Below are 25482 nucleotides of genomic sequence, written 5' to 3' on the forward strand. Positions count from 1 at the left end.
GAACTTGCTCGCCAACACACTGCCATGCCCCACCACATACATATTAGTCCAAGGAAGTGCCAGATTATTGAGCTTAATTCCACACTACACATTACATCACCACGTATGTCCATAATATCATATAGTGTTGAGCCACTCTGTCTCTCTTTCTACCCACAGCTACCCCAAGGTTGCAGAGGTCCTGCAGACCATGGAGGTGGTGTGACCATAGCCTGATCTACTGAGCACCACTGTACTAAAAGGCCCTTCAGACTGGAGGCAGAGCCAATACCTGAGTTCACAAAGGCCAATGTGCCCCTCAGAGGACTTACTGATTGGAGAAGAAAGGGAGCAGGATAGCAGGAGAAATAAGAAGCGATCCAGGTGGCACCAACAAGGCAGAGGTGCAGGGGAATATTCCAGGAATCCCTATAGGCAGGACAAGAGCAATTTGTAGCACGTGGCAGCACTTTGTACTGCTCTCCATTCTATTCTCATAATTTGGATACCACTCGGCAAACTGTTTCTTTTTTTTTTTTTTTACACAAATCGGAATAGGTGAATCTTACAGTATTGCTTATGCTGAATTCTATCGAATCAAAATTTACCCGTCATGCAAGGATTTTGAGTGACGGACAATTAAACCTTGCGCTATATGCATATTTACGGTATATGTGCACGGTGGAGGTGACTCATCACCTATATGGGCAATTTGGTAACTCCAATTAAACGCAGGATGTTTTTGGACTGTGGGGGCAAGCATGGAACCGAGGCGGAGAGCTGAGTCGGAATGGAGCACAATTCATAAATTCTGACGGACAGATCTTGCCCAGTCGTGCACGACCTCGTATGTTGTGGACATTCCACACCTGGGTTCCCATTGGGCTATGGACAATGGGGAAGTGGGCACCCTCCACACTCCAGCAGATAAAGCCAAGACATTAGCTCTTTTTTTTTTTTTTTAGACATCTTTGGGGTTTGTGAAGCAGGGCTGCATCATGGTTACTCAGCTGTCAGAATTCAACGCAACGAGCATCGCTCTCCCCTGGATGTACAATGGGGGTGTTAGGACAGGTTCTTATTGCTGGACTGGAATCTGAAAATCGCATTTGCCTTCTGATGGTTGCTATTGTACAAATCACAATTTTTTTTTTTTTTTTTAATTGCAAGTCATAACCAAATTTTCAAATGAATGGTTTTCCAATAAACCATACGCTCAACTTTGTTACGTTCTGCTCAAACTAGATACAAATTGTGGAAGTGAAATTATGTGCGGCCTGTACTGATTTTTAAAAAACCAGTAAATGTTTAAAAACCAGTACAGGCTGATGTGCACAGAGTTTCACTTCTACAATTTGCGCCCAGGTCGAGGCAACTTTAGGTTTATTGGATAACTATTAATTTGAAATTTTGATTTGTAAATAATTAGTCAGTATAAAATCAAAGGCTTGGCTGTCTAACCTAAATATGAACATGAACACCCATCTATGGAAAAGTGATGTATTAAAGAGCTTTATTTGACCATGTGAGAAAACCACATCCCTCTCAGTCAATACAAGGTACAGCCTAGGCAGCGTGAAGTAAGCAATGCATTTTGGTCCATTTTCTCAGTCCTTTAAACATGTGCTGAAAAACGAAAGAAAGGTCAAGAAACTTCAAAGCTATGTTGAATAAATGTATTTTATATCTGTTGTGAAGCCAAAAAAATCCATTTAGTAAAATCTTTTGTAGTGTGACAAGCAGACAAGGCCCCACAAGTCTTGACAGCCTGATATTTATGGGCAGCCCAGCGGTAGGACCTCCATGGGATTTCCTCCTAGAAAAGATTTATCCATCCCCCATTTTCTGAAAACGCTTGTCCTATTCAGGGCTGCGGGGGTCCAGAGTCCATCCCGGAGGCAAGGGGCACTAGGCAGGGAACGACCCAGGGTGGAGTGCCAACTCATCACAGGGCACATTCGCACACCAGTCACTCACACATGCACCTACTGGTAATTTGGTAACTCCAATTAGCTTCAGCGGTTTCGGCGCAGCATGGCACAGGCAGGAAAAAGATGATGATCCACATACAGTTCTGAGACAAAGGGGTTTACTGGGGAAACTGGACACAGAGTAAAACTGCAAAAAAAGGACCAAGAGGGACTAGAACTCAGGGCAAACAAAGGACATAACTTGTAATCAACTTAATCAAGGGGAACATGATTAACTAGGAACAGGTGGGGGGGGGATTACAATTAACTAATCACAGAACAAGGGAACTCCAAACACTGAACACTGCAAAACACTGAAAGATAGCACGAGGAATAACTAAGAACCAAAGAACTTGCAAACATAAAGCAAGACGCAGGCAGGATAAACCAAAACAGGAGCACAAGGATAAACCATAAAAGATAAGGAAAAACCAAAAACGACCAACCAGTGAGGCAAGCTAAAGGCCAGCCTTAAACCCATGACTCGAGGAGAGACAGCCTTGGTGCTGAACACTTAACCCACTGAGCTATGCGGCAGCCCAGGGAACAAGGAAAACACACTAGGGACTAGTACAGTGACAGAGGGAACAGGATGGCCAGTCCCCAGAGGAAACCCCACAATGGCATGTGGAGAACATACAAACTCCACACACATAGAGCCATAGCAGAGGCTTGAACCCTGGTTCCGTAAGTGAGACAACAGTGCTAACCACTGCACCACTGTGCCACCCCAGAAAGGTTTTATAAAGTTCATTATTCAAGATATTAAATGGGACTAAAACTGTGGTGTGAAAATGAAAATGTTACAATGTTTTGGTACAGGAGTGGCGCAGTGGCGCAGTGGTTAGCATTGTTGCCTTACTTGCCTGGAACCAGGGTTTTTCGTCTCTCTGTGATGCGTTCTGGCTCTGTGTGTGGAGTTTGCATGTTCTCTGGGTCCCTCCCACAGCCCCCCAGTCCAAATCAGACTTACCAAGTTGCCTGTAGGCATGCATGGTGTGACTGCAGTGGGTTGGCGCCCCATCCTGGGTTGTTCCCTGATTTGCGCCCACAGCTTCCCAGATGGGCTCCAGACCCCCCTGATCCTGCATAGGACAAGTGGGTGTAGAGGACGGATGGATGGATGTTTTAGCACATGGCATGATCTCTGTCATTTTGAACCCAGGAAGAAATGTCAAACATACTCAGGGAAGAGTCCAGATGATAAATATACGGCCTTTTTGTAAAAGCATCTTATCATTCATACATTTTGTTTATGAAGCAGACACTTCTATCCAAAACAATGTACTTCTTTGTAAAAGCAGCAAGTCAGACAATCCCTAGAGCAGTTGGGGGTAAAGGACTTTGCTGAAGGACCCAACAGTGAAACCACTCTGCTGACCCGTGGATTTGACCTGAATACCTCCTGATCATAACCTGCCAAGACACAAGCCATCCACCTTTTCCTTATGTCTGGTACTGGTACTGGCCTAGGTTCAGGTGAATTTAGTGGGCTCATTTATCTGAAACACAGAAGTCGTCGACTGACACAATTACTCCATGTTGAGAACTTTTGTATCTATCACACAAGATGCACGCCAGCCTTGTCCCCTCTGCTGCCTGAAATAGGCTCCAGGCTCCAGGCTCCAGGCTCCTCCACAACTCAGGTGGTTGAAAGGGGGACAGTTCCTGCCCCATCGCCATAGCAGCACATATAATCTCGGAAGCTTCTTTGCGGGAATTAAAATGAAACAGTGAGGAAATTGGGTAGATTTCACACATTTCATCTTGCTCTCCGTGAGACACTCAGACATAGATCTAGGTGCGAGCAAAAGTAGGGGCTGCAGGTGGGTGAATGAAGCACACAATGTATAAAACAAAAATCAAGCACAGAATGAAAGTACTGACACAGCAGCCAGTGCCAGTGGGAAAGGGTTAAAAGCCCGCCACTAAGGCTGAGGATGTAAAGTGTGTTTGCCCCACCTCTGCCACACTCTCCTCTACCTGTGTGCAGGGTTATCTGGCTCTCCTTATAAGCCAACACAGCTACTGGCCGCACTGCACACACACCTCATTCTGCTCTGTTGACCCTTGCAGCAGCTCACGCAGCGGATAGCGCAATGTCGAACGTCGCAGCTTACCTGGTTCAGAAGGCGGCCCGGGCCGAGGGAGAGGGCAGCAACGACAAGGCCATTCCCTTCAACAAGCAGGACTTCCAGGCTTTGCAGCAGCAGTGCCTGCGGAGCCGGAGCCTGTTCTGCGATGACAGCTTCCTCGCCGAGCCGGCCTCGCTCGGCTACAACGAGCTGGGCCGCTACTCGCCCAAGACCAGGGGAGTGGAGTGGAAGAGACCCAAGGTAAGACGAAGGACACGATTCTGATGACAATGGGAATGCAAATCCAAGGTTAATGAAATTACATTAAAATCAAATAATTAAAATCTAAATAAATTTCTTAAAGTTAAACTCTTTCAACTGGCCTGACCTTAGCTCAGCTATCCAGATTCACTTCTAAGTAACAGCATTTATCAAGCACAGGCTATAAGCCAGGGGTCTCCAACTCCGGTCCTGGAGAGCTACTAACCAGTAAGTTGTCTATCCTACCTGGCTTCTGATGAGCCACACCTGCTCCTGGTATTTACCTGAGAACTAGTGCGGCTCATCAGAAGCCAGGTAGGATAGACAACTTACTGGTTAGTAGCTCTCCAGGACCGGAGTTGGAGACCCCTGCTATAAGCTGTCATACCATAATGTGACATGCTTACATGATGTTTAGAAGTTCTGCAATCACTGACTTTATGCTTAAAGGGCTGTCGTGGACCACATTGAATAGAGGAACAGAAATATCTAGAATGACATTTGCCAAGTAAATTACATGATACTGTAGATCATTTCCTTCAGTAAACTGCATTTGTGTAAACAGTTTACTCTAACAAACACTGCGATCAGATTAACAGCCTGTTTGTGTGTCATTTCTGCAGGAGCTTTGTGCAAATCCTCAGTTCATTGTCGACGGAGCAAATCGGACCGATATCTGTCAGGGAGCCCTGGGTGAGTCTAAGAGCTGAAGGAAAGAATGATGAGCAGGAGATAGAGAAGATCCTTATCTGAAGGTGTGGTACCTTCTGATTGGAAGCATGCCAACATAACGCCCATTTTCAAAAAAGGGGATAGAAGTAATTTGTCAAACTATAGGCCAATCAGTCTAACTTGTATAACTGGTAAAGTTATGGAGGCTATAATCAAAGAGAAAATGGTAGATTACCTGGACTCAAATAACATTTTGAGGGATAGCCAGCATGGATTTAGGAGAGGTAGATCCTGTTTAACAAATCTGTTGGAGTTTTTTGAGGAAGCTACTCAGGAAGTTGATGATAAGAAGGCCTATGATGTCATCTATTTAGATTTCCAAAAGGCTTTTGATGTTGTTCCCCACAAGAGGCTCTCACTTAAACTCAAAGCGACAGGTATTTTAGGAACTGTAGCGACTTGGATTGATAACTGGTTAACGGATAGGAAGCAGCGAGTAGTTATAAGAGGCTCGATGTCACAGTGGGCCTGCGTTCATAGTGGGGTACCGCAGGGTTCAATTTTAGGACCACTTTTGTTCCTTATTTACATAAATGATATAGACACCAATATATACAGTAAACTGGTGAAATTTGCAGATGACACCAAGGTGGGTGGTGTAGCAGATACTGAACTAGCGGCTCAGCAGCTACAGCGGGATCTTAATTTAATTAGTGACTGGGCTGACACCTGGCAGATGAAATTTAACATAGACAAATGTAAGGTACTCCATGTAGGGAGCAGAAATATAAAGTACAGGTATTTTATGGGACCTACTGAAATAAAGGTAGCTGATTATGAGAAAGACCTTGGTGTGTATGTTGATGCTTCCATGTCTCATTCTCGCCAGTGCGGGGAAGCAATAAAAAAGGCCAATAGGATGTTGGGGTATATCTCCAGGTGTGTGGAGTTTAAGTCAAGGGAGGTAATGCTAAGATTATACAATTCCTTGGTGAGACCTCACCTAGAATATTGTGTACAGGTTTGGTCACCATATCTTAAAAAGGACATAGCGGCCTTAGAAAAGGTGCAGCGTAGGGCCACAAGAATGATTCCTGGTCTTAGAGGAATGTCATACGAGGAAAGGTTATTTGAGCTAAATCTGTTCAGCCTCAAGCAAAGGAGACTGAGGGGGGACATGATCCAGGTCTATAAGATTCTAACAGGTTTGGATGCTGTTCAACCGAATAGTTACTTCAGCATTAGTTCAAATACAAGAACTCGTGGCCATAGGTGGAAATTAGCGGGAGAACATTTCAAACTGGATTTAAGGAAGCACTTCTTTACACAGCGTGTAGTCAGAGTATGGAATAGTCTTCCTGATAACGTAGTGCAAGCTGAATCCTTGGGTTCCTTTAAATCAGAGCTAGATAAGATTTTAACAACTCTGAGCTATTAGTTAAGTTCTCCCCAAGCGAGCTCGATGGGCCGAATGGCCTCCTCTCGTTTGTATATTTCTTATGTTCTTATGTTCTTATGTTCTTAAGATGCCAGATATGCAAAGGCCAGCAGAGCCTGGGTGAAATCAATCAGCCTATATTAGATGCTGTGCTACAAACAGGGCATGCAAGCATACAAACAAATGCCACTAACGCAATGAAAACTGTAAACGGCCTGTAAAATATGTAGTAATACTTTACTTGTGGGGGCACAAGTAACTTGTTTACTCAGTTACTTTTCAAGTACAAATCATGAACAAATATAGTAACTGCAAGAAATACATGAATCGTCATGATTGATTAATGATGAATGAACATGGGATCAGTACTAACTAACACTTAGTTTCTGGTTAATTAATATATTAAATGAGTGTACTGCTACATTATACACAAAAAGTTACCAGATATTTTTCAATTAATAATAAACGTCAAGCTGTTTGTCCTTATAGCTGTTTAATAGAGCTTCTGAAAAGCAATTTGTTTACATTTGCCTCCTATTTAGTATCTGATAAAACCCCATTGGCATGTCTCTTAATCTTGCATTATAGGCGTAATATTCAGTACTTAAACGGCATGTGCACATTGTAGACATACACGCTGATGGGGCCACCCAATACAGCTCACACCTATGTTTGTATTGTATTGTGTGTAAATAAGATTCCTTTTTCTTTCTTGCAACATCATTCCATAATGAGCAAGAAAAAATACAATGGTCATTCATGTATTGATTATTGTTAATCATAAACAATATATCAGGGTCCAGTGCCAGCCTTACACTTTACATCACAGCTGCTTTTTATCTAGAGAGAATTACTACCCAGTTTAGTCATTCATTTCTAACTGTAAAGCTGTTTCAGTTAATGGTTAATTTGAGTATAAACATACCAAATTTATGTTTTTCCTAACTTTACTTGAAGCTGTCATCTATAATGCATTATATATACTTTCACAATGCATTACAATGGTCGGTATAAGAATTACAGCACCTTCTGACAGTTATAAGGCATTGTCGTGTTGATTATAATACTTCATAAGCTCCAATGAAGCTCTCATTAATAATGCACAATAGATACCTTCATAGTTCATAATGGCCAGTATAAGAATTAAGGAAGCTTTATGCTGCTTTATGAAGGTATCCATAGATGAGAGCTTCATAAAACATTCATAATAAATAATAAACATGGCTTTAATGTGTCATGTTTATGATGCTTTATGAATGTATTATAATATGTTATGAATGCGTTCATAGATTCTTATAAACATGGGATTCATAGAAGGTGTAACCATGTTTTTTGTTAATTTTACCTGTACTCGATCATTGTAGAACTCATATTAAGTGACTTTGAGCCTTTTATACTACATGTGATTACACTCCTGTGCACATGAAATTCACACCAGTTTGCTCATTAATCTGAAAATAAAGATGCTAGTGCATTACGTCTCTCATGCTTTCGAGGGTGTTTCTGACATTGACTGGGTGTGGTAATTGCTTTCACCATGGATGATTTAAGACTTTGCAATCTAATATTTGCTGCCAACATTATCTTTTCTTTGCATAAATAAAGCCTTCCCTTTGGAAAAACAATGAGTCATCTTACAGTGAGAGCCATGAGTTTGGCCCTGAATGCTCAATATCTTGTTCTATTTGAAATGGATTGCTAACTTCTATAATGGCTAATGAGAGGTCTCATTACTGTTATTATTTTCTGTTTGTCTCAGTTTTGAAAAATCAATGATCAGGTGTATCAAACACTTTTTTTTTTTTTTTTTTTAAGTTCACAATGCACGAGATTATTAGGTCAGTCCTGAAGATTATTTTGAGGAAAACTTAGGCAGTTATAATAGTGAATTCAAAAGGCATTTTCAATCTTGAAATTTTGAGAGAACATAAAAAAAGAAAAACACTTTGCTTCTGTACAACTATTAATCACAACAAATAGATTTTTCTCTCTTCTTGTATGTCCTGCATAGCCACCTTTCTTCTCAATATCCATCAGCAGCCTGTTTCCCATCGCAGTAGTTTTTCATAGAAACTATTATCAGAACTATTTCATAGAACTATTTCATAGAAATAATAATCAGAAACTAAATAGAAGGCAAATGTAAACAAATTGCTTTTCAGAAGCTCTATTAAACAGCTATAAGGACAAACAGCTTGACATTTATTATTAATTGAAAAATATCTGGTAACTTTTTGTGTATAATGTAGCAGTACACTCATTTAATATATTAATTAACCAGAAACTAAGTGTTAGTTAGTAATGATCCCATGTTCATTCATCACGTCCGATATTAGCTCAGGCAGCTTGGACAGCCTCTGATAAGCGTGCTGCTAACCATCTTGGTAAATCTCACGCTACATTAAGGTCCAATGCGCTTTAAGTCAGGCAGTGGAGGGGACTAACTCATAATTCTTTCATCCTCTTTGGCTTCATTGTATAGTGATCACACTTTAAAAGTATGACAGTTCAGATTGTTCTGCATTCCTCTGAGAGACGTTTTACCATTTTGTCTGTCCATTCTCTGTAAGGTCCCCTTTTTGGAGTACTAACAATTTCCTTAATGATTCTACATGTGTGCCCACAGTTTCCTGTTTTACTCCAAACAGAAAGCAAAACCAAATAACTGACTGAATAAACATTGGTCTGAGCAGAAGACATGAGTACAACATACACATTTAGCTAATCATTCTGAGTGGTGTGTAGAGACTAATCTCTTTTTATAGATTTTACTAGAGATTAATCTAGAAAGTGTTGCTAGGGGCGTTGCTAAGGCTGTTTTGGGGTGGGGGCTTTAGTCATCCTAAAATGTTCATTAGCCCTCCCCCCAAATAAATGTATAATAATTACATTGTGTATTCTCGTTCATTTCCATTAAATCACCCCCCATAAAGTCTTATCCCTCGTTTTCATAATTCAGTTCATTCATATATAGCGCCTTTCACAACAGAACCCCAACACACTTTACAGGGGTGATACATTACATCATCATTGAGAGAGAATAATGCAAAAACATGGAAAAAGAAAGAAAGATGACAACAGGGGAGAGGAATGAAAAACTCCCAAGTGGGCAGAAAAAAAACCTCTGGGGGTCCAAGGTCACCTGGCTTTGCTTCAGGACACAAACCTCATAGTTCTGATAAAACCCTTTTCCAAGAACTAGGACAAAAGCAAAGAATCAGAATTGTATGCAGTTGGTTTGGCTGAATCAATAACCAACTGAATAAGGGCAATTTCAAATATATACATTTAAAGTAATAGCTTATAGTGAGCCGTGTATTTGCCAGGAACTCCCTGCTTTTCTGCAATGTTTTACCTTCAGCCGACAGTGACCTTCTTCCTTTTGTGCTTTTCATCCTGGTTTGCACAATGTTTTCCTTTCTTTCAAGTTTAGGGTACTCGCTTGTTCAAACACATTTCAGCGTTTAAATTATGAAGCCCAAACATCTCCCTCTTGGACACGTCTTTCTGGTCGCTGCAGAGTAAATACATTGTTGAAGTTACCTAGGAACACGGATTTGGTGGCGTTCCTCCTTATTTGGAGCTGGTGTGCTTTCTAAAGACGTGTCGCCCAGGACTAGGATGTTTCTCCTGGGCGTCATGTTTGGTTGCGTGAGTAACGTTATTAACTTTCGGCTTTTTCTCTCTGAAAGTAAGCAAACGACGGACTCACGCACACTAGCGCCCTTGCTAATGGTCCTAATTCCCAGGGTTGCCCTAGACGTGCTAATCTCCCCTTACTCTTACCTGCCTTGGTCAATTAATTAATTATATCTTTACAATATAGTTCATATACTAAATATACTGCAGTGGTTCTTAAACTTTTCTTTGAGAGTTGGTACGTGGTGTAAAAATACTAAGCTCTCTGCGTACTACCATTATGACCTCTGTTTAAAAAGGCACTAAAGCCACTAAAGGAAGTTCGCGAACCACAATAATTCCAGAACCACTGCTATAGGTAAGAGGGACTTCATTGATCCCATAGAAAATGTGCATCCATTTTGAACTGCATTTGGAACAAGAGAACAGAAACATGTCAAAGGTGCAGTATGGCTCATCATTGTTCTCTAACTCACACTATCTACAGAACCGGTTGTTCTTTCAAAGAGCCTCTTTGCATGTTTATTCGCTTATCTGTAACTCACTCTGCAGGGGACTGCTGGCTGTTGGCAGCCATCGCGTCCTTGACCTTGGACCAAGACATCCTGGCCCGCGTGGTTCCGCAGGGGCAGAGCTTCCAGGAGAACTATGCTGGTATTTTCCACTTCCAGGTGAGTGGGCATAGCAGGCACTGGCAGACTGGGCACACACTGGGCAGTGTGAGACTCAGTGGGTCAGGCCTTTGTGCCTGTGATCAGAAGGTTGCCAGTCACATGGGCGAGACCCGAACCCTCCCCTCTGACCCGGCACTCCGGCCCCAAGCTTTGCTCTTAACTGTATGTGTGAGTGTTTATGTCGGGATATGCAAAAAGTATTATTTTAAAGTGACTGTACTTGTGCAAATTGCATATAAAGCATATTGTCATTTAAAATTAATACAACCGACAGTTTGTCCTGGTAACAGTTCTTTGGCTGCCTTTTGCAGTTTTGGCAGTTTGGCGAGTGGGTGGACGTGGTGATCGATGACCGGCTGCCCACCAGAGAGGGGAAGTTACTGTTCGTCCACTCAGCTGAGGGATCTGAGTTCTGGAGCGCCCTGCTGGAGAAAGCCTACGCCAAGTGAGTGACACGCTGCATTTACCTGTCAGGAATTGCAGTCCCTCCCAACTCCGGAAAGAAACCATTATGATTTAAAAAAAGACAGCAGCACTAGACAAACTCCTGTCACGGCACTCGTACAAATGCCTCTGAAATTTACCAGAATAATTATTTCCAATAAGTAAGACATAGTCACCAGTCTTTTAAAAAGGATAATCTTCTTCCATCTTCCAACTACATATCTAGTGTAGCGTGGGGCATCAGGCTGGGGGTGGGGCTCACCCTGGATGGGATGCCAGTCCATTACAGGGCAGGTATTTGTAAGTTAAGAGTTTTTCGCATCACAAAAACCTGCCATTTTAACAGGGGTGTGAAGACTTTTTATATCCACTGTAGACACAAAGACAGTCATATGTCAGGAGGCGATTTAGACATTCTGTGTTTCTGGACTGTGTGAGGAATACCCATGTGGCACAGGGAAAACATGACAACTCACCTACAGTGACGTTGGGCGTCAAAGCCTCCTGCTGCCTCCTCAGTACCTCCTCAGTGCCTCCTGCTGCCTTCTCAGTACCTCCTCAGTGCCTCCTGCTGCCTCCTCAGTGCCTCCTCAGTGCCTCCTGCTGCTGTCCAAACGTATTTTCTGCTAAGAGAAATGTATCTTTGAGAGGAAGAAGCAGCATGAATCAGGCAGCCATGCATTTCCATCCCTAATTAGCCTCCAGCTCCAATGGTTCATATCCTGATGACCTCATTCTCCTACAGACTGAATGGCTGTTATGAGGCTTTGAGTGGAGGGTCTACAACTGAGGGCTTTGAGGATTTCACCGGTGGCATCTCAGAGATGTATGAGCTTGACAAAGCTCCACCTTACCTCTTCAAGGTCATCCAGAAGGCTCTGAGATTAGGCTCACTGTTGGGATGTTCTATTGATGTAAGTCAGCAAACTGATGCTATAATACAACGATTATGAAAATCTTATAAAAGCTGTTTTTATGCTTATGATTTGAAGGAAGACCTTTTCCACAATATTAACTTCAGATGGTCCAGTCTGTCACCTGCTCTTCATACATAGTTATTTAGTTTTAGTCTTGGGGTCCTTTCATAAGTTGGTTATTGTTTCATTATTGTTTACCCTGTTAAGTTTTATTAGGCTGTTCTAAAGTAATAATGTGGGTGTTGTATGTAATGTCAGTTATAAGCTAAGCAACCTTTAAAAGTGTACATTTATATGCATTAAAGGCACAATTTACTAGAACCTTGACCCTTGTAGCATTTATACAGCGTAAACAGGCCTTTCTCAGCAAGGCAATAAGATAGTTACTTATTAAAATGCTAAGTCTTATTGAAGTTTTATTCTGCGATTGCAACACTCTCAGCCACTGCACTGATGCTGATCTCTTGTAGTACAGGCATGGAACACATGTATCTTGATGAATATGTATGGTGTGTCGTGCAGATCACCAGCAGCAGCGAAACCGAGGCCATCACCCATCAGCAGCTGGTGAAAGGTCACGCTTATTCAGTCACCGCGGCAGAGGAGGTAAGACAAGCCGCCGGCATTGGCCCAAAGTGCTCCTCCTGGTTACACGAACACTACAGCTCAGATTAGGGAAGAGAGTGACAGTGTCCTGCTAACAATGACTCAGCATTGTTACTATGATTACTCGTGACTGTGAGGTGGTGGATGATGGTCTCTCCACAGCCATCAGTGATTTGAAAAAGTGAAGTGAGTGAGCTGGATTAGCAGAAGTTCTTTTCTGTGTACTCATGAGCACGGAGTCACAGACTGGGAAAAAATGCTCCTCAGCGCCCTCTAGTGCAGTGTTTTTCAACCCAGTCCCCTGGGACTCCCAGACAATACGTGTTTTTGACTTAGTTGGTTCACATTAGACACACACCATTACGTGTATGTTTCTGTCCATCCGTGTCTCTATCACTGCCAGACAGTCTACATTTTTGCTCCCTCTAGAGGAAGCAAAAATGTGGGCCATCCAGGGGTCCCAGAGGAATGCATTCAGAAACACTGCTCTGATGTAAACACCAGATTTTCCTGTCTCTCAGGTCAGCTATTACGGCAGGCGCGTGCAGCTGGTGCGGATCAGAAACCCCTGGGGTCAGGTGGAGTGGACGGGACCCTGGAGTGATAAGTGAGTGCGGAGTGAAACACACTGGAGACGCGAGTCTGCACACTACGGCCAGGAACTGCACAAACACGTATGGTTTCCTCCTGCAGTTCAAGGGAATGGGACGGTGTCCGTCGGGAGGAGAAGGAAATGCTGGACAAACAGGCTGAGGATGGAGAGTTCTGGTGAGCAGCTCGCCATCTGTGTTCAGGTTTATGGTTCGGAGGCGTCATAAGGTCTTATTCATGTGTGGCCCAGTGGGACCTTTCATCTATCGCAGGGCTTCCCTGCATTTTTCATTTGATTGTGGCAGTTTCATCATTCGAAAAACAATTGTGGCCCACAAGTTTCATTACGTTTACAGCAACACGTACATGAACGCCAGTGAGCAAAACATATCAATTCTGTAATAAATACGGTTCTGTTTTTTCATAAACATGCTCACTCAGCTAATGGGAGGGCTGCTGTCGTGACCCAAACACCGAATACTCACTGCTGTACAGTAACCCCCACTGCTGTACAGTAAGCCCCACTGCTGTACAGTAACTCCCACTGCTGTACAGTAAGCCCCACTGCTGTACAGTAAGCCCTTCCCATTCACCAAACGGACTGTTGCAAGTTGGCCATGAACAAAAAAAAATACTGAAAATGATTCTGATCACAAACTAATATGTTAGTGACACATATGTGTTATCGTAAGTGCACACCGTACCTTTAATATTAAAAGTCTTGGCTTGGCTATGTCCCGGATCTTTGTCCCGGCAATCAGCCTCACTCATGTGTTAGCTGCCTTCGTTACCATGGCCTCTTGCATTTCTCTGACTTTTCAGTGGCATTCATTTTACATTTCCAATAATCCAAAATATAGTGTGTGCAGTAGTGACATTGTACATACAGGGATTTCATTTAGATGGTCTGTCTATTATATAAAAAGGTCTACATAGAAAATAACGAAAAACTTGACGTGCAAAGTGTGCAGTACAGTACTCGTAGAAACTGGTAATAAATTGACTTTTTTGTTATTGTTCAGACCAGCAGACCGTTATAGGTAGAGGTTTGGGGTTCAAGTATCATTCACTAATTTTCACATCTGGGGTGGGGGGGGGGGAGGGTTGTGGTCTTCAGTCCCTAACACTCATGAATGCAATATGGTGGTTGTTTATCCTCCTAACCTTTCATGTTCATTTTAATGTCCAAGTGTGCTCTTCACCTTCAACACCCTAACTGTATACACAACCCACAGGTTGGGAAACGCTGGTCTACAGAATCCTATTTATAATGGATTTACTGATTCAATTTTATGCAATTAGTAATTTTGTAAAAATTCTGTGAGCCAAGTGTGTGCGCTGTCCAGTCCCGTTCGGGATGGAGAACAGAACTATGTGACTCAGGGGATGTGAGGGAAGAATGAGGTCTATTTGGGGAAGGGAGCGGGATTTAATACAAGCAGCAGGGAGAAGCAAAAACCAAAGAGCTGCTTTAGCATCAGTACAGGAAAGACCGGAAATGCAGCTGTCAGCTGGGTCTGGGTGCGTGTACTGGTCAGGAGAGAAAGAGACGTATGTACATCAAAGGACAGTACAGTATATACAATCCCAATGGCCACTTGACTTACCCCTTGGCTGCTGGCACGGCTCCTTTATCCAATCAGGATGGCCTACTCAGACTTCATAAGGCAGTTCTCCAAGGTGGAGATCTGCAACCTGACACCCGACACACTGACCAGTGACACGGTGGCTCGCTGGAACCACTACCAATTTGACGGCACTTGGGTCATGGGTGCCACTGCTGGAGGTTGCAGGAACAACACAGGTACATAGCAGACGTCATGCTGAAGATACAGTGCTCAGAGAATCTGCGGACACTTGCTTAATTCTGTAAAAATGGGACTCTGAAAACCAGAGGTGGGAATTTCAAGTCCAGAAAGTACAAATCCAGACCATGATTTAGTTTCAACCAACCAGTTGAGTACTCTGTGACTGTGACTCTTTATGCTCAACTGGTTGGTTGAAACTAAATCATGGTCTGGATTTGTACTTTCTGGACCTGAAATTGCCACCTCTGCTAAAAACAAATGTCTGCCATTCTGTTATTGCAAAGGTGTTACTAAAAACCCCCAGTGAGACTGCTTGTCGAACTTTAACTGAACAGCTCTTTTAGAACTATGATTTGGGTTTAAATTTTTTACTACTTGAAATTTTACTTAAAACTACTGGTTGTTTTTAATGTGATGTACATTTTTATAAACAAATTAATAAAGTAATGATCTCATCTGTCATAAAACCAATAAATTGGCAATATCTTTTCTGAATGAAGCAATTGTCCCAAGACTTTCTGTGAGCACTGTTGCTTTGTAACCAGAAGATGACATTGTGGATGTGTCTGGATTATGAATATGTATTACTAAATTGCAGTGCCATGCACAGAGTTTAAGGGGCATGGCTTAGGGTAGATTTTGCCACCCTGGGGGTCTCTCTCGATAAATTTTGCATGATTGTCGGTTATCGAAAAGGGGGGCACTTAGAACCTCAAAGACGCACTTTCAATTGTTTGGGCAAAACAGTCATGTGCTCATTCGCCACACCACACAAGCCTGGTAAGTTCTGTAGGCTAATTACATCTCTCATCTGTCCTTTTTACCTGTCTAGCCACCTTCTGCTCCAACCCCCAGTTCACAATCAAGCTGGAGGAGGTGGATGACGACCCCCACGATGGCGTTGATGGATGCACCTTCCTCATGGGCCTTATGCAGAAGGACGGCCGCAGGGAGAAACGCTTTGGCCGGGACCTCAACACCATCGGTTTCGCCATTTACAAGGTGCAAGACCCCACAGGTTACTCCTTGTTGATTTCTTAATATATTTTTAGTTGCTTACAGCTTGTTTTGCTTTTTTTTTTTTTTTTCCAGGTTCCAGATGAGGTACTTTTTCCTCCACCAGATTAAACTCTGATCTTAATGCAGTGATGTCACAGGGGTATCATGTGAAGCCCCAAACATATGGAATTAAACCATGGTTGATGTTCTCCTTATTTTACAATAATCACTAAAATTTTAGAATTAGCCATCAGGAAATATACTTAAATGACACTTCCTCCTTCGTTTTTATGCCAAAACTGTTTTATAAAGTTACTAAGGATGAATTTCTATGATGTAAAAGCAAACAGCCCCCAGGGTTAGGGTTAGGGCTTGTTGACTCACAGGCTGTGTGCTTGGCGTCGGCCGCAGTACTCAGGCCGCACCAACGTCCACCTGGGCCCCGACGTGCTCCTGAGGCAGCGCGCCGTGGCCATGAGCAGCACCTTCATCAACATGCGCGAGATCTGCAGCCGCTTCAAGCTGCCGCCTGGCCACTACGTCGTGGTCCCCTCCACCTTTGAGCCACACAAGAAAGGATCCTTTATCCTCCGCTTCTTCTCCGAGAAGCACGCTGCCACCAGGTGGGTGCTGTGTCACCTGCACGTTTAATCCTCGAAGTTAAGGACCTTGATCACGTGCCCAATAGTGATATGATCGAATCCCGTGGCTGGCTTGGTAAACTGGCAATATTTTCTGGAGAGGAAACCAAGGGCGTAGATTTGGGTACGGATGATAAGGACATGTCACTACCACTGTTATGGGAGTACCGTGTGCGTTTACGGTGGTGGGGAGATTCAAGTCAGATTTGGTCCCTACCAGTGAGCGAATTAACCCGAGACCCTTTTGCACACTGGTCTCTACCAACGTTGAAACCAAACCTACACCCCTTACACACACAAAAAATCATAAAGCATCATAATAAAAGTATTGTTGAACAGAACTTGAGTATTTACTACAAAATATTATCCATCTGCCCACATTCTGCCTGCTTGAGCAAAGTCATTTAATATTATATACGTATATTATAATATTATATTTTCATAAGAATCCTTATAATTTGTAACCATTTGTTACTATATGTTAATTTTCTACAGTCCTATGGAAGAAGATGTCCAATCAGAAGTACAGGAGGTATATAATTGTAAAAATTATGCGATATTGTAAACAAGTGTTTGTAAATCATATATAGAATCTTTAAAAAAAAAAAAAAATGAGTATTTAAATACCTAAATATTACTACTTCTAATAAAATTGAAAGTAATGAAAGTGGTACATATTTTTCAGCATGATATTTCTGAACATGATGTGGATCCTCATTTCAAACACCTGTTCTTGCAGATTTCTGGGCCAGTAAGTTCACTGATTTGAGTCGGTCCTGTGCTAAATTGTATCAGTCATTGTATATTATTGTATGTTAAATAATTCATAAATAGATTTTAATCTAAGCTTTCGAATTTTCTGCTTGACAGGATGCTGAGGTGTCTCCGTTTGAGCTTGTGCAAATTCTAAACAGCATAGTCTCTAAAAGTAAGCTGCTTTCTTACGCTTGATAACCGGTCATCACAATACAGACCTGTGCTGTAATGTTTCACCATCACTTTATAGGATCTGATATCAAGACAGATGGATTTAGTCTCGACACCTGCCGGAACATAGTCAGCCTTTTTGATGTATCCTTTTCTAAGAGGAATCATGGGAACTCTCTGTTATGGTAATCAACCAAAGTCAAATTAAATTGGTACTTGGGAAAGTGAACTGAGACCAGTTGAAGATGCCCTTGACGGTAGACAGAAAAGCGGAAACTCTAAGCTGGGCCTGCTTGAGTTCCATGCACTATGGATGAAGATGCAGAAATACCTGGTAAGTTTACAGAGAGGTATTATGTTGGACATTGTAGATTCAGGTCTACCATCTTCATCAGCAGCTAGTTAGGTTATACTTAATGGGGTTCCATGAGAGAACACTGTTTTTTTCTGATTAACTGCAGGAAATCTTCAAGACATACGACACTGACAATTCTGGTACCATGAGCTCCCATGAGATGCGAGATGCTCTAGCAACTGCAGGTTTGCGCATCCAGCGTTATGCAATGCAGTTGTACCATGTTATTCATGATCCTGCATCACTGTCTCTCTACAATGTCTTATAAAACAAAATATGCTAAAAAATCAGTTTTGGACTGATAACAGGGTTTTTAATGTTTCGGTTCTGTTGGCCCAGAAATTAGCATTCTGTTAGGGCATTAGGATTTTAACCCAACCTGTAACTTGATGCATGATGTGACTTCTTAGGGCTCCAGGTGAACAGCACTATTCTGCAAGTCATCGTGTCACGCTACGCTGACACAGAGTACGGCATCGACTTTGACAGCTTTGTGGCCTGCCTGATCCGACTGGAGATGCTCTTCGGTGAGTCTGCCTATTCGATCTACCCACCATGTAGTACAGAACCAGGTTTCTCAAACAGTGGTCCACAGGGTGGGCGGCAGGCAGGGAAACGCTATTTGTTCCATAATGGGCTGCTGCCCTTGAAACTAATGTGATTGCAGCCTGTGTAAAATTTGTGAAATATACCGATGAGTCATCTAAATGTATGGAAAATGAACAGAGGTGAACTGGGCCACCAACATGATAAATGACGAACAGCCAAGTCTTGTAGCTGGAAAGGCTAAGGAAACCTGGTACTAAATAATATAGAAATTACTCGACCTCAGGTTAAGTATGATATATATAGTATTTTTTTTTTAAAGTTACTTTGAAATGCATTCTTGTACAATTCACAACAAAGCCAATGGTTAGACATTAGCTTACCAATCACTCAATAGTGACAATTGTCTCAAATATGCAAATACCAAAAATTGTTAATCAACCGAGCACAAAAGAGTAATGTTTGTAAAGAAAAGCTATTTTAATATCCATTGACACTAATCAGATGTAGCCCTTGCAAGAAAAACAGATACACTATATGGTCAAATGTATTGGGACACACCTCTTAATCACTGAATTCAGGTGTTTCATTCAGACCCATTGCCCCAGGTGTACCTAGCCTAGCCATGCAGTCTGGTTTACAAACATTTGTGAAAGATTGGGTGAATTCCAGCATGGTACTGTCACAGGATGTCACCTTTGCAATAGGGCTGGGAATCACTAGGCACCTTATGATTCAATTTAATGATGATTTCTCAGGGCTGCGATGTGATGAAACAATTATCGATGCATCCAGATTTTTTTCTATACAAGATTTCTTTTTTCTCACAGTGTAACTAGTTCATACTTTCAACAAAAAGAATTTCTATTGATCCATAATGAATTCACTTCCAATATCTTTTATTAATAAAACAAATGGAAGAGATGTGGCAAGTTAACGAAGATTACATTTGCCAGCATACATCCCAGCATGGCAAGGGTCCAACAGGAAAAGTGTGGCTGTAGCAGCATGTAGTAGATTAACAGACTGTTAATGATTCAGAATACAGTCTATTAACAAAAAAGACTTTTTAAAAACATCCTTCCGATATGTGCAATAAGCAATAAAATCCTTCAGAAGAAAAAACTAAACATTTTGCTGTAGCAATATCAAACAGCTTTCATACAAAAATACATTCAAAGCAATACAAATAAACAAACAATACAGAAAGGCAGCCCTCGTAACAAAAATAGAAAATAGGTTCTCAACAGCTGAATACAGACGCAAATCCTTGGCAATAGAAGTTGCGATAGAGTTTGTAATGGGCTTTGCCCTTTCCAAGTTGGGTGAAAGCTTTGATACCACTTGCTTGATGGTCCTCTGCTTGGCAGCAACTACAACCAGGTGTTCTTCTTCCTCCCCTAGGTGGAAACGTGTAATATGGTTTCTCATGTTTGTCATGTTTGACATAATTTGCATACACTGTGGCTTTCGCCAGGTCCTTCTTCCCTTCACTTCTTAGAAGCCAAAGTGCTTCCATACAGTAGCTTTAAACACAGCCGGTGCCAGTCGGATTTCTCACTCCATGTTATGTGTCAGGGTGCTTTTACGCTACTGTCAATACTTTCCCTTTTCCATTGACTTCTGGTTGACTACCAATACCAAAAGTTCCAGTACCTAAAGTACCAAACGAGCTGGGGTACCTCTTTTGTACTTTAGGGCAGGACTAGCAAAGTCCTCTTTGCATTGTGCCCGCTGTAGCGTTTGGTGGATACGTGGTACTTGGGTGTTTTTCTGGGGCTGGGCTAGGCCCCTTAGTTCCAGTGAATGGCAGCATACCAAGACATTTTCCATTCAGGATCAGTTTGGTGTGGAAGAACTTGACTGGCCCGCACAGAGCCCTGACTTCAACCCCATCGAACACCTTTGGGATGAATCAAGCTGGAGGTTGCGGGCCAGGGATCTCATTCGTGAAGTGTGAGCAGAAAGAATTTACTAGTAAAATGCTCGTAAAGCAGGAGTATTCAACTAAAATTTAAAGAGGTCCAGTTAGAGAAAATTTCTTGAAGCAAAGGTCCGGAAGATAATAATGTCTAAATATTTAGTGTGATGTATATTTAAGTAGCCTATTAGTTCTATCATCATTGCATGTAATCAATACCTGACTGTCAAATCAAATTAATTCAGTACAATTCAAAAACCTTTTAACAATATTTATTGTCACATGACATTTATTGACACAGAACTTTGGCCAGCTGGATTTTCAATTTGAGATGTCTGCACACATGTAACAGTTCTTACAAAAGCAGACTATTTACAAGGTATTTAACTGTGTAAATACACGTTTGACATAGCTAATTTTAGGTTTTATAATGGAATAATATAGATTTGCCGTAAGACTTCCTGCGTGAGTCTGAAAACGTGAGTGTCATGCCAGATGCTTGAGATTTGGAAACCCTGAAAACGTACATTTTTTTTCATCTTGAGTTGATTTATATAACAAATAAAATTACTTTATACAGTTGTTGAAAATCGGAAACTACAACGAACATGAAATCACCAATAAACATCTAATTTATCCAACATGTTATACGATACATACTGTTTGAAAACTTTTCAGCTTTATGATTTCAGGACAGAGCAGACACTCTGTTATGAACATTACGCCTTTTTGGTTGCAGGTGTTAGCTTCGCTGCTACTATTAACACTAATGGCATGTTAGCGCAAACAAAGGGCTGCATACACTGAACTACGTCTTGCTTGGCAGTTAAAGGCGTTTGACGTTCATTGGCGTGGGAAACAGTGGTTCTAGTGCTAAACCTCTATCGAAAAGACTACACACGCTGCGCCGGTTAAAATAGAAGCGCCCCGTCAGCTTTTAAATCATAACCTTCTGTTTTGGCCATCAGTCCAGGTCCGTATGGAACAGCTGTTCATAAAAACATATGGATCTTACTAGGGATGGCACGGTTCATAAAAAAAACCGAACCGTTCGGTTCACTTGTCTCGGTTCGGAGCATGCATGCGTTGCACGGTTCGACGGTTCATGACGGTTCAATGTAGCCTCGTGCCCCGTATGTGACGTAAGTGTGTTTCCCTTTCGCGCGAAAGAATAGGCTATGCACAGAGCGGTGTGACGTAGTTCCGGTAAAAGTTCAGCCAGCTAAGTAATTTCCGGTAGCCTTTCGTTTGCTGCGTTTAGCTCGTGTTTTCGGCGTTACCACCCTGTCTCTGAAGAAAACGTTTAAATTTCAGCCAACAGATAGCACAACATCTGAACACTGTTGTGTGCCTTTGTTGTGTGACTTTATTTAATGTGCGGTTAGGCACTTTGTTAAAGAAAATTAAGTTATCTGTGACAAAGCACTCCAGTGAGTGTCATGCCTCGATCGTCCGCTCTTTCCGTGTGCCACGCCCCCTCGTTAACCCTGTGTGGATTCCCCGTGTTTACCAGCTGTTCCTGATTGTTGTCAAATTTGTCATTACTCCATTGTATTTAGTCCCCGTTTCCGTTTCTTTCTCCAGTCCGGTCATTATATTGTAATTCTGCTTTACCGCTCGTCTGTGTTCCTTTTGCTCATTAAACCCCGCATTCCCCCGATCCTAGGTCTCCTTGCCTCTGCTTCCCCGGTCAGCGTTGTAACAGTGAGCTTGTTTCCATGCTGCAATGTGAACATTTGCCATGTTCCTAAAAATTCTGTTTATTGCACAGTGTCTGACCACACAGACCTACAGGCTATTGCCAGATGATCATACTAGACATATCAACTGGACATATTTTCCACAGATTGATGTCTTGTACATACACAGAAACTGATTTTTTCGATTACTCAAGAACATTCAATATAATTAATACCATTTTTTTCACGATATATATATATACAGTATATATATATATATATATATATATATAGATAGATAGATAGATAAAACGAACCGAATCAGGCTTAATCAAGATAGGTGATCTACCATTTTAACGATCCCCAATTAAATTAACCCCGTGGACCGGACAAATACAAAACGAATGATTAAACATTATATGCGTCTCTTTTTGTATGTTTTCTAAATAAGACCGCGTGCCCATACCCAACTGTAATAGCGATTAAAGCGATCTATTCTTTTAGCATTTATGTTAAGGCAAGACTTTTACTTTATTATTATTATTTTATCTGGGATTAATAATGTTTAATAATTTTAATAATGTGCTTTAAGTCAAGTCAAATTCAGTTTATGCATGATTACATGATATAACTTTTTTAATACTGTATCCTAAATTGTGGATAATTAAGCTATATATCATATGCTGAAGTACATTTCTGGAGTGTTAAAGATTAAAAGAAAAAATAACAAGAACCGTACAGAACCGAAAACCGTGACCCTAAAACCGTGATACAAACCGAACCGTGGGTTTTGTGAACCGTGCCACCCCTAGATCTTACGCATGCTCAGGATGAAGCGTAGTGCATGTATAAATAATAAAAAGCATGATATATGGATGACATTTGCACAAAACATGTTACAATACACATGCAATAAAATACTGTATAAAGAGGCGAATAATAAATGACAGGATATCACACCCTTCAACAAAATCTGTCAAATTGGTTACTAGTTTGATGATTATTCAGCAACACAGGTGCCCCTAATTGAGTGGATTTTCCAAAAAAAAGGAGAGAACTGGACCACTTCTCTGGCATGCGGGTTCCTGAGCATGTGGAGTGTTGGCCATCTCTCATTTAGTCTCCACACAGCAAGCAGAATCTCCTTGTTCATCCTAAGAAATACAATAATTAAGAATGGATGCAATGACCTCAACTGAAACAAAGAATTGCGAAGAGCTGGGACCCCCTCCAGTAGAGGAGTTACTTTTTCGTTGAAGAGCCATGCGTGTCTTTGTATCTAATTTCAAATCATACTATTCCTGGTTTAATTTATTGAACAGTTCACCCTAAGGAAGACACTAACTTAACACCATTCTTCACCTCTTTCCAAGCAATTCCTTTGCCTGACCCAGTGACACCACTACTCACACTACAGAACAATATCTTTCTCTTGATAACTTCTGTTAAAAGTACCATGGTCTCTGCTACTTTTTTCCTTTCTTTTTTCGCTTTTGACATTTTGACAGATCCTGCACATCCTTATATGGCAAGATTTGGGGCGGTGATGGATGTTGATTATGGTAATGAACTGTTGAATGAATGAACGTGCATTGACTGGTATTTATGAATCTACGCAGGATATTATGAAAAAAAAAATCAAGGTTTTACTTATGGTTTGTAAATGCAGTGTAAGATTTTAGTAAAAACGCCTATTACCCGCAAATGTATTACGAACATTTCATGAATGAGACCCCAGCTCCAACATCAGTGCCTGACCTCACAAATGCTCTACAGGATGAATGGGCAAAGCCTTCCCAGAAGGGTGGTAGCTGTATTAGCTGCAAAGGGAGGTCAAACTCCATACTGATGCCAATGGGTTTCGAATGGGATGTAATAAAAGTTCCTGTAGATGTAATGGCCAGGTGTCCCAATACTTTGTACATAGTGTATTTTGCATCATTGAAGTTTCCATCAGATTTTTAATGTACTTTTAAGTGCGCTGTAGATGTGGAGGGAACATCATTAACTATAGCAAAACGAATAGCTAAAACTGCTGTATATTAGCTATTAACACTAGCTGAAAAGTTAGTCACATGCTTGTTCAGGTTAACAAAAGGGGCATCATAAATGCTAGCTGTGATCCCAAATGAAAAATAACACAATTGAAAATAAAGGAAGTTAAACATATAATACAGTCATTAAAAAAGAAAAACATTCATCACCATTTTGACTTAACCACAAAATAATTAACACATCTGGAATGTGTAGAAAAACTCCTTTTCACTATTAAGACTGACTGGATGCTGTACGGAGAAGACTGTATGTATGTTTTTGTGAATTTTATAAGTAATGTTGTACACTGAAGGTAGCATAGTGAATATGGAGTTTGCATGAGCTACTCATGTTGTAGTGGTAACCTCCTGATGATAATGTTTTTAACCAAAAACAGGTATGTTTAAAACCCTTGATAAAATGAACAGTGGGAAGATTGAACTGGACATCTCACAGGTATGCAGTCAGTTTTCACTTTAAGTGTATTTGTGTGTGTGACAATCTAAATAAATGTAAAGCAATTACCTTCTAATTAACTTATAAATGACATTCATCAACATTCATGCATTTAACCTGACTACCCTCTGTAACTCAATGATTCAAACAAGTACATAAAACATATGCTATGTGTAGTTTACATTATACCGCGAGTCTGTCTGTCCGTCTGTGTGTGCATTCTCCCATGTTTTTGCAGACGTTAATACTTGTTTAATGTTTGCAGTGGCTCTGCCTGGCACTTCATTAAAATCGAACGCATCCCAAACATCTTGAAAATGTTAAATTCGTAATTGGCGGCAAAAACTACAAGAAACTCAAGAATCTCTACTTCAGAAGAGAAGATGTGTGCTGTGCATCATCACCTCGCCTGTAAGCAGTCAGTTTATTGCTGTCCACAAAAAAACCTGCATAAAGTACATTTGTAATGAATCACATCATTGATAATCATTGATATATTGACTTGAGATGTCAGTTGTTTTTTAAAGCAGTATATTCACGACCGGATGGATATACATGTTTATTAAACAATCCAGTAAAATGAAAAGTTAATCTGAGTGGCCTATTTATTTTTCCTGACATTAGAAATTTTATGATGTGTAAAATCCTTATTCATTACTGCATCTATTGAGAGAGTAATATTGACTCTGTAACTAAACCACCATCTGATTTCATAAGAACATAAATTTACAAACGAGAGGAGGCCATTCGGCCCATCAAGCTCGCTTGGGGAGAACTTAACAAATAGCTCAGAGTTGTTAAAATCTTATCTAGCTCTGATTTAAAGGAACCCATGGTTTTAGCTTCCACT

General features: G+C 41.3%; 1 protein-coding gene and 1 long non-coding RNA gene across 2 annotated transcripts in view; one reads left to right on the forward strand and one right to left on the reverse strand.

Annotated features, from left to right (window-relative positions):
• Nucleotides 1-3944: 3944 nt before the first annotated feature.
• On the forward strand, nt 3945-25228 carry LOC111852382 (calpain-2 catalytic subunit-like). Its single transcript, XM_023828254.2, has 21 exons — nt 3945-4285; nt 4909-4978; nt 10587-10705; nt 11020-11153; nt 11898-12066; nt 12592-12675; nt 13197-13282; nt 13369-13443; nt 14910-15070; nt 15907-16076; nt 16167-16178; nt 16485-16696; nt 17210-17246; nt 17400-17465; nt 17585-17642; nt 17721-17785; nt 17907-17975; nt 18103-18181; nt 18407-18523; nt 24574-24632; nt 24898-25228. The coding sequence occupies exons 1-21, from the start codon at nt 4049-4051 to the stop codon at nt 24919-24921; spliced, it is 2103 nt and encodes a 700-aa protein (XP_023684022.1). The 5' UTR covers nt 3945-4048; the 3' UTR covers nt 24922-25228.
• LOC140581258 (uncharacterized) overlaps nt 19425-25482 on the reverse strand; it is a 34017-nt gene continuing 27959 nt past the window's right edge. Inside the window, exon 2 of the long non-coding RNA XR_011984319.1 lies at nt 19425-19942. This is a non-coding gene — a long non-coding RNA (uncharacterized lncRNA). The remainder of the gene's footprint in view (nt 19943-25482) is intronic.

This window comes from Paramormyrops kingsleyae, chromosome 20 (assembly GCF_048594095.1).
Source record: "Paramormyrops kingsleyae isolate MSU_618 chromosome 20, PKINGS_0.4, whole genome shotgun sequence".
In the NCBI taxonomy this organism is placed as follows: domain Eukaryota; kingdom Metazoa; phylum Chordata; class Actinopteri; order Osteoglossiformes; family Mormyridae; genus Paramormyrops; species Paramormyrops kingsleyae.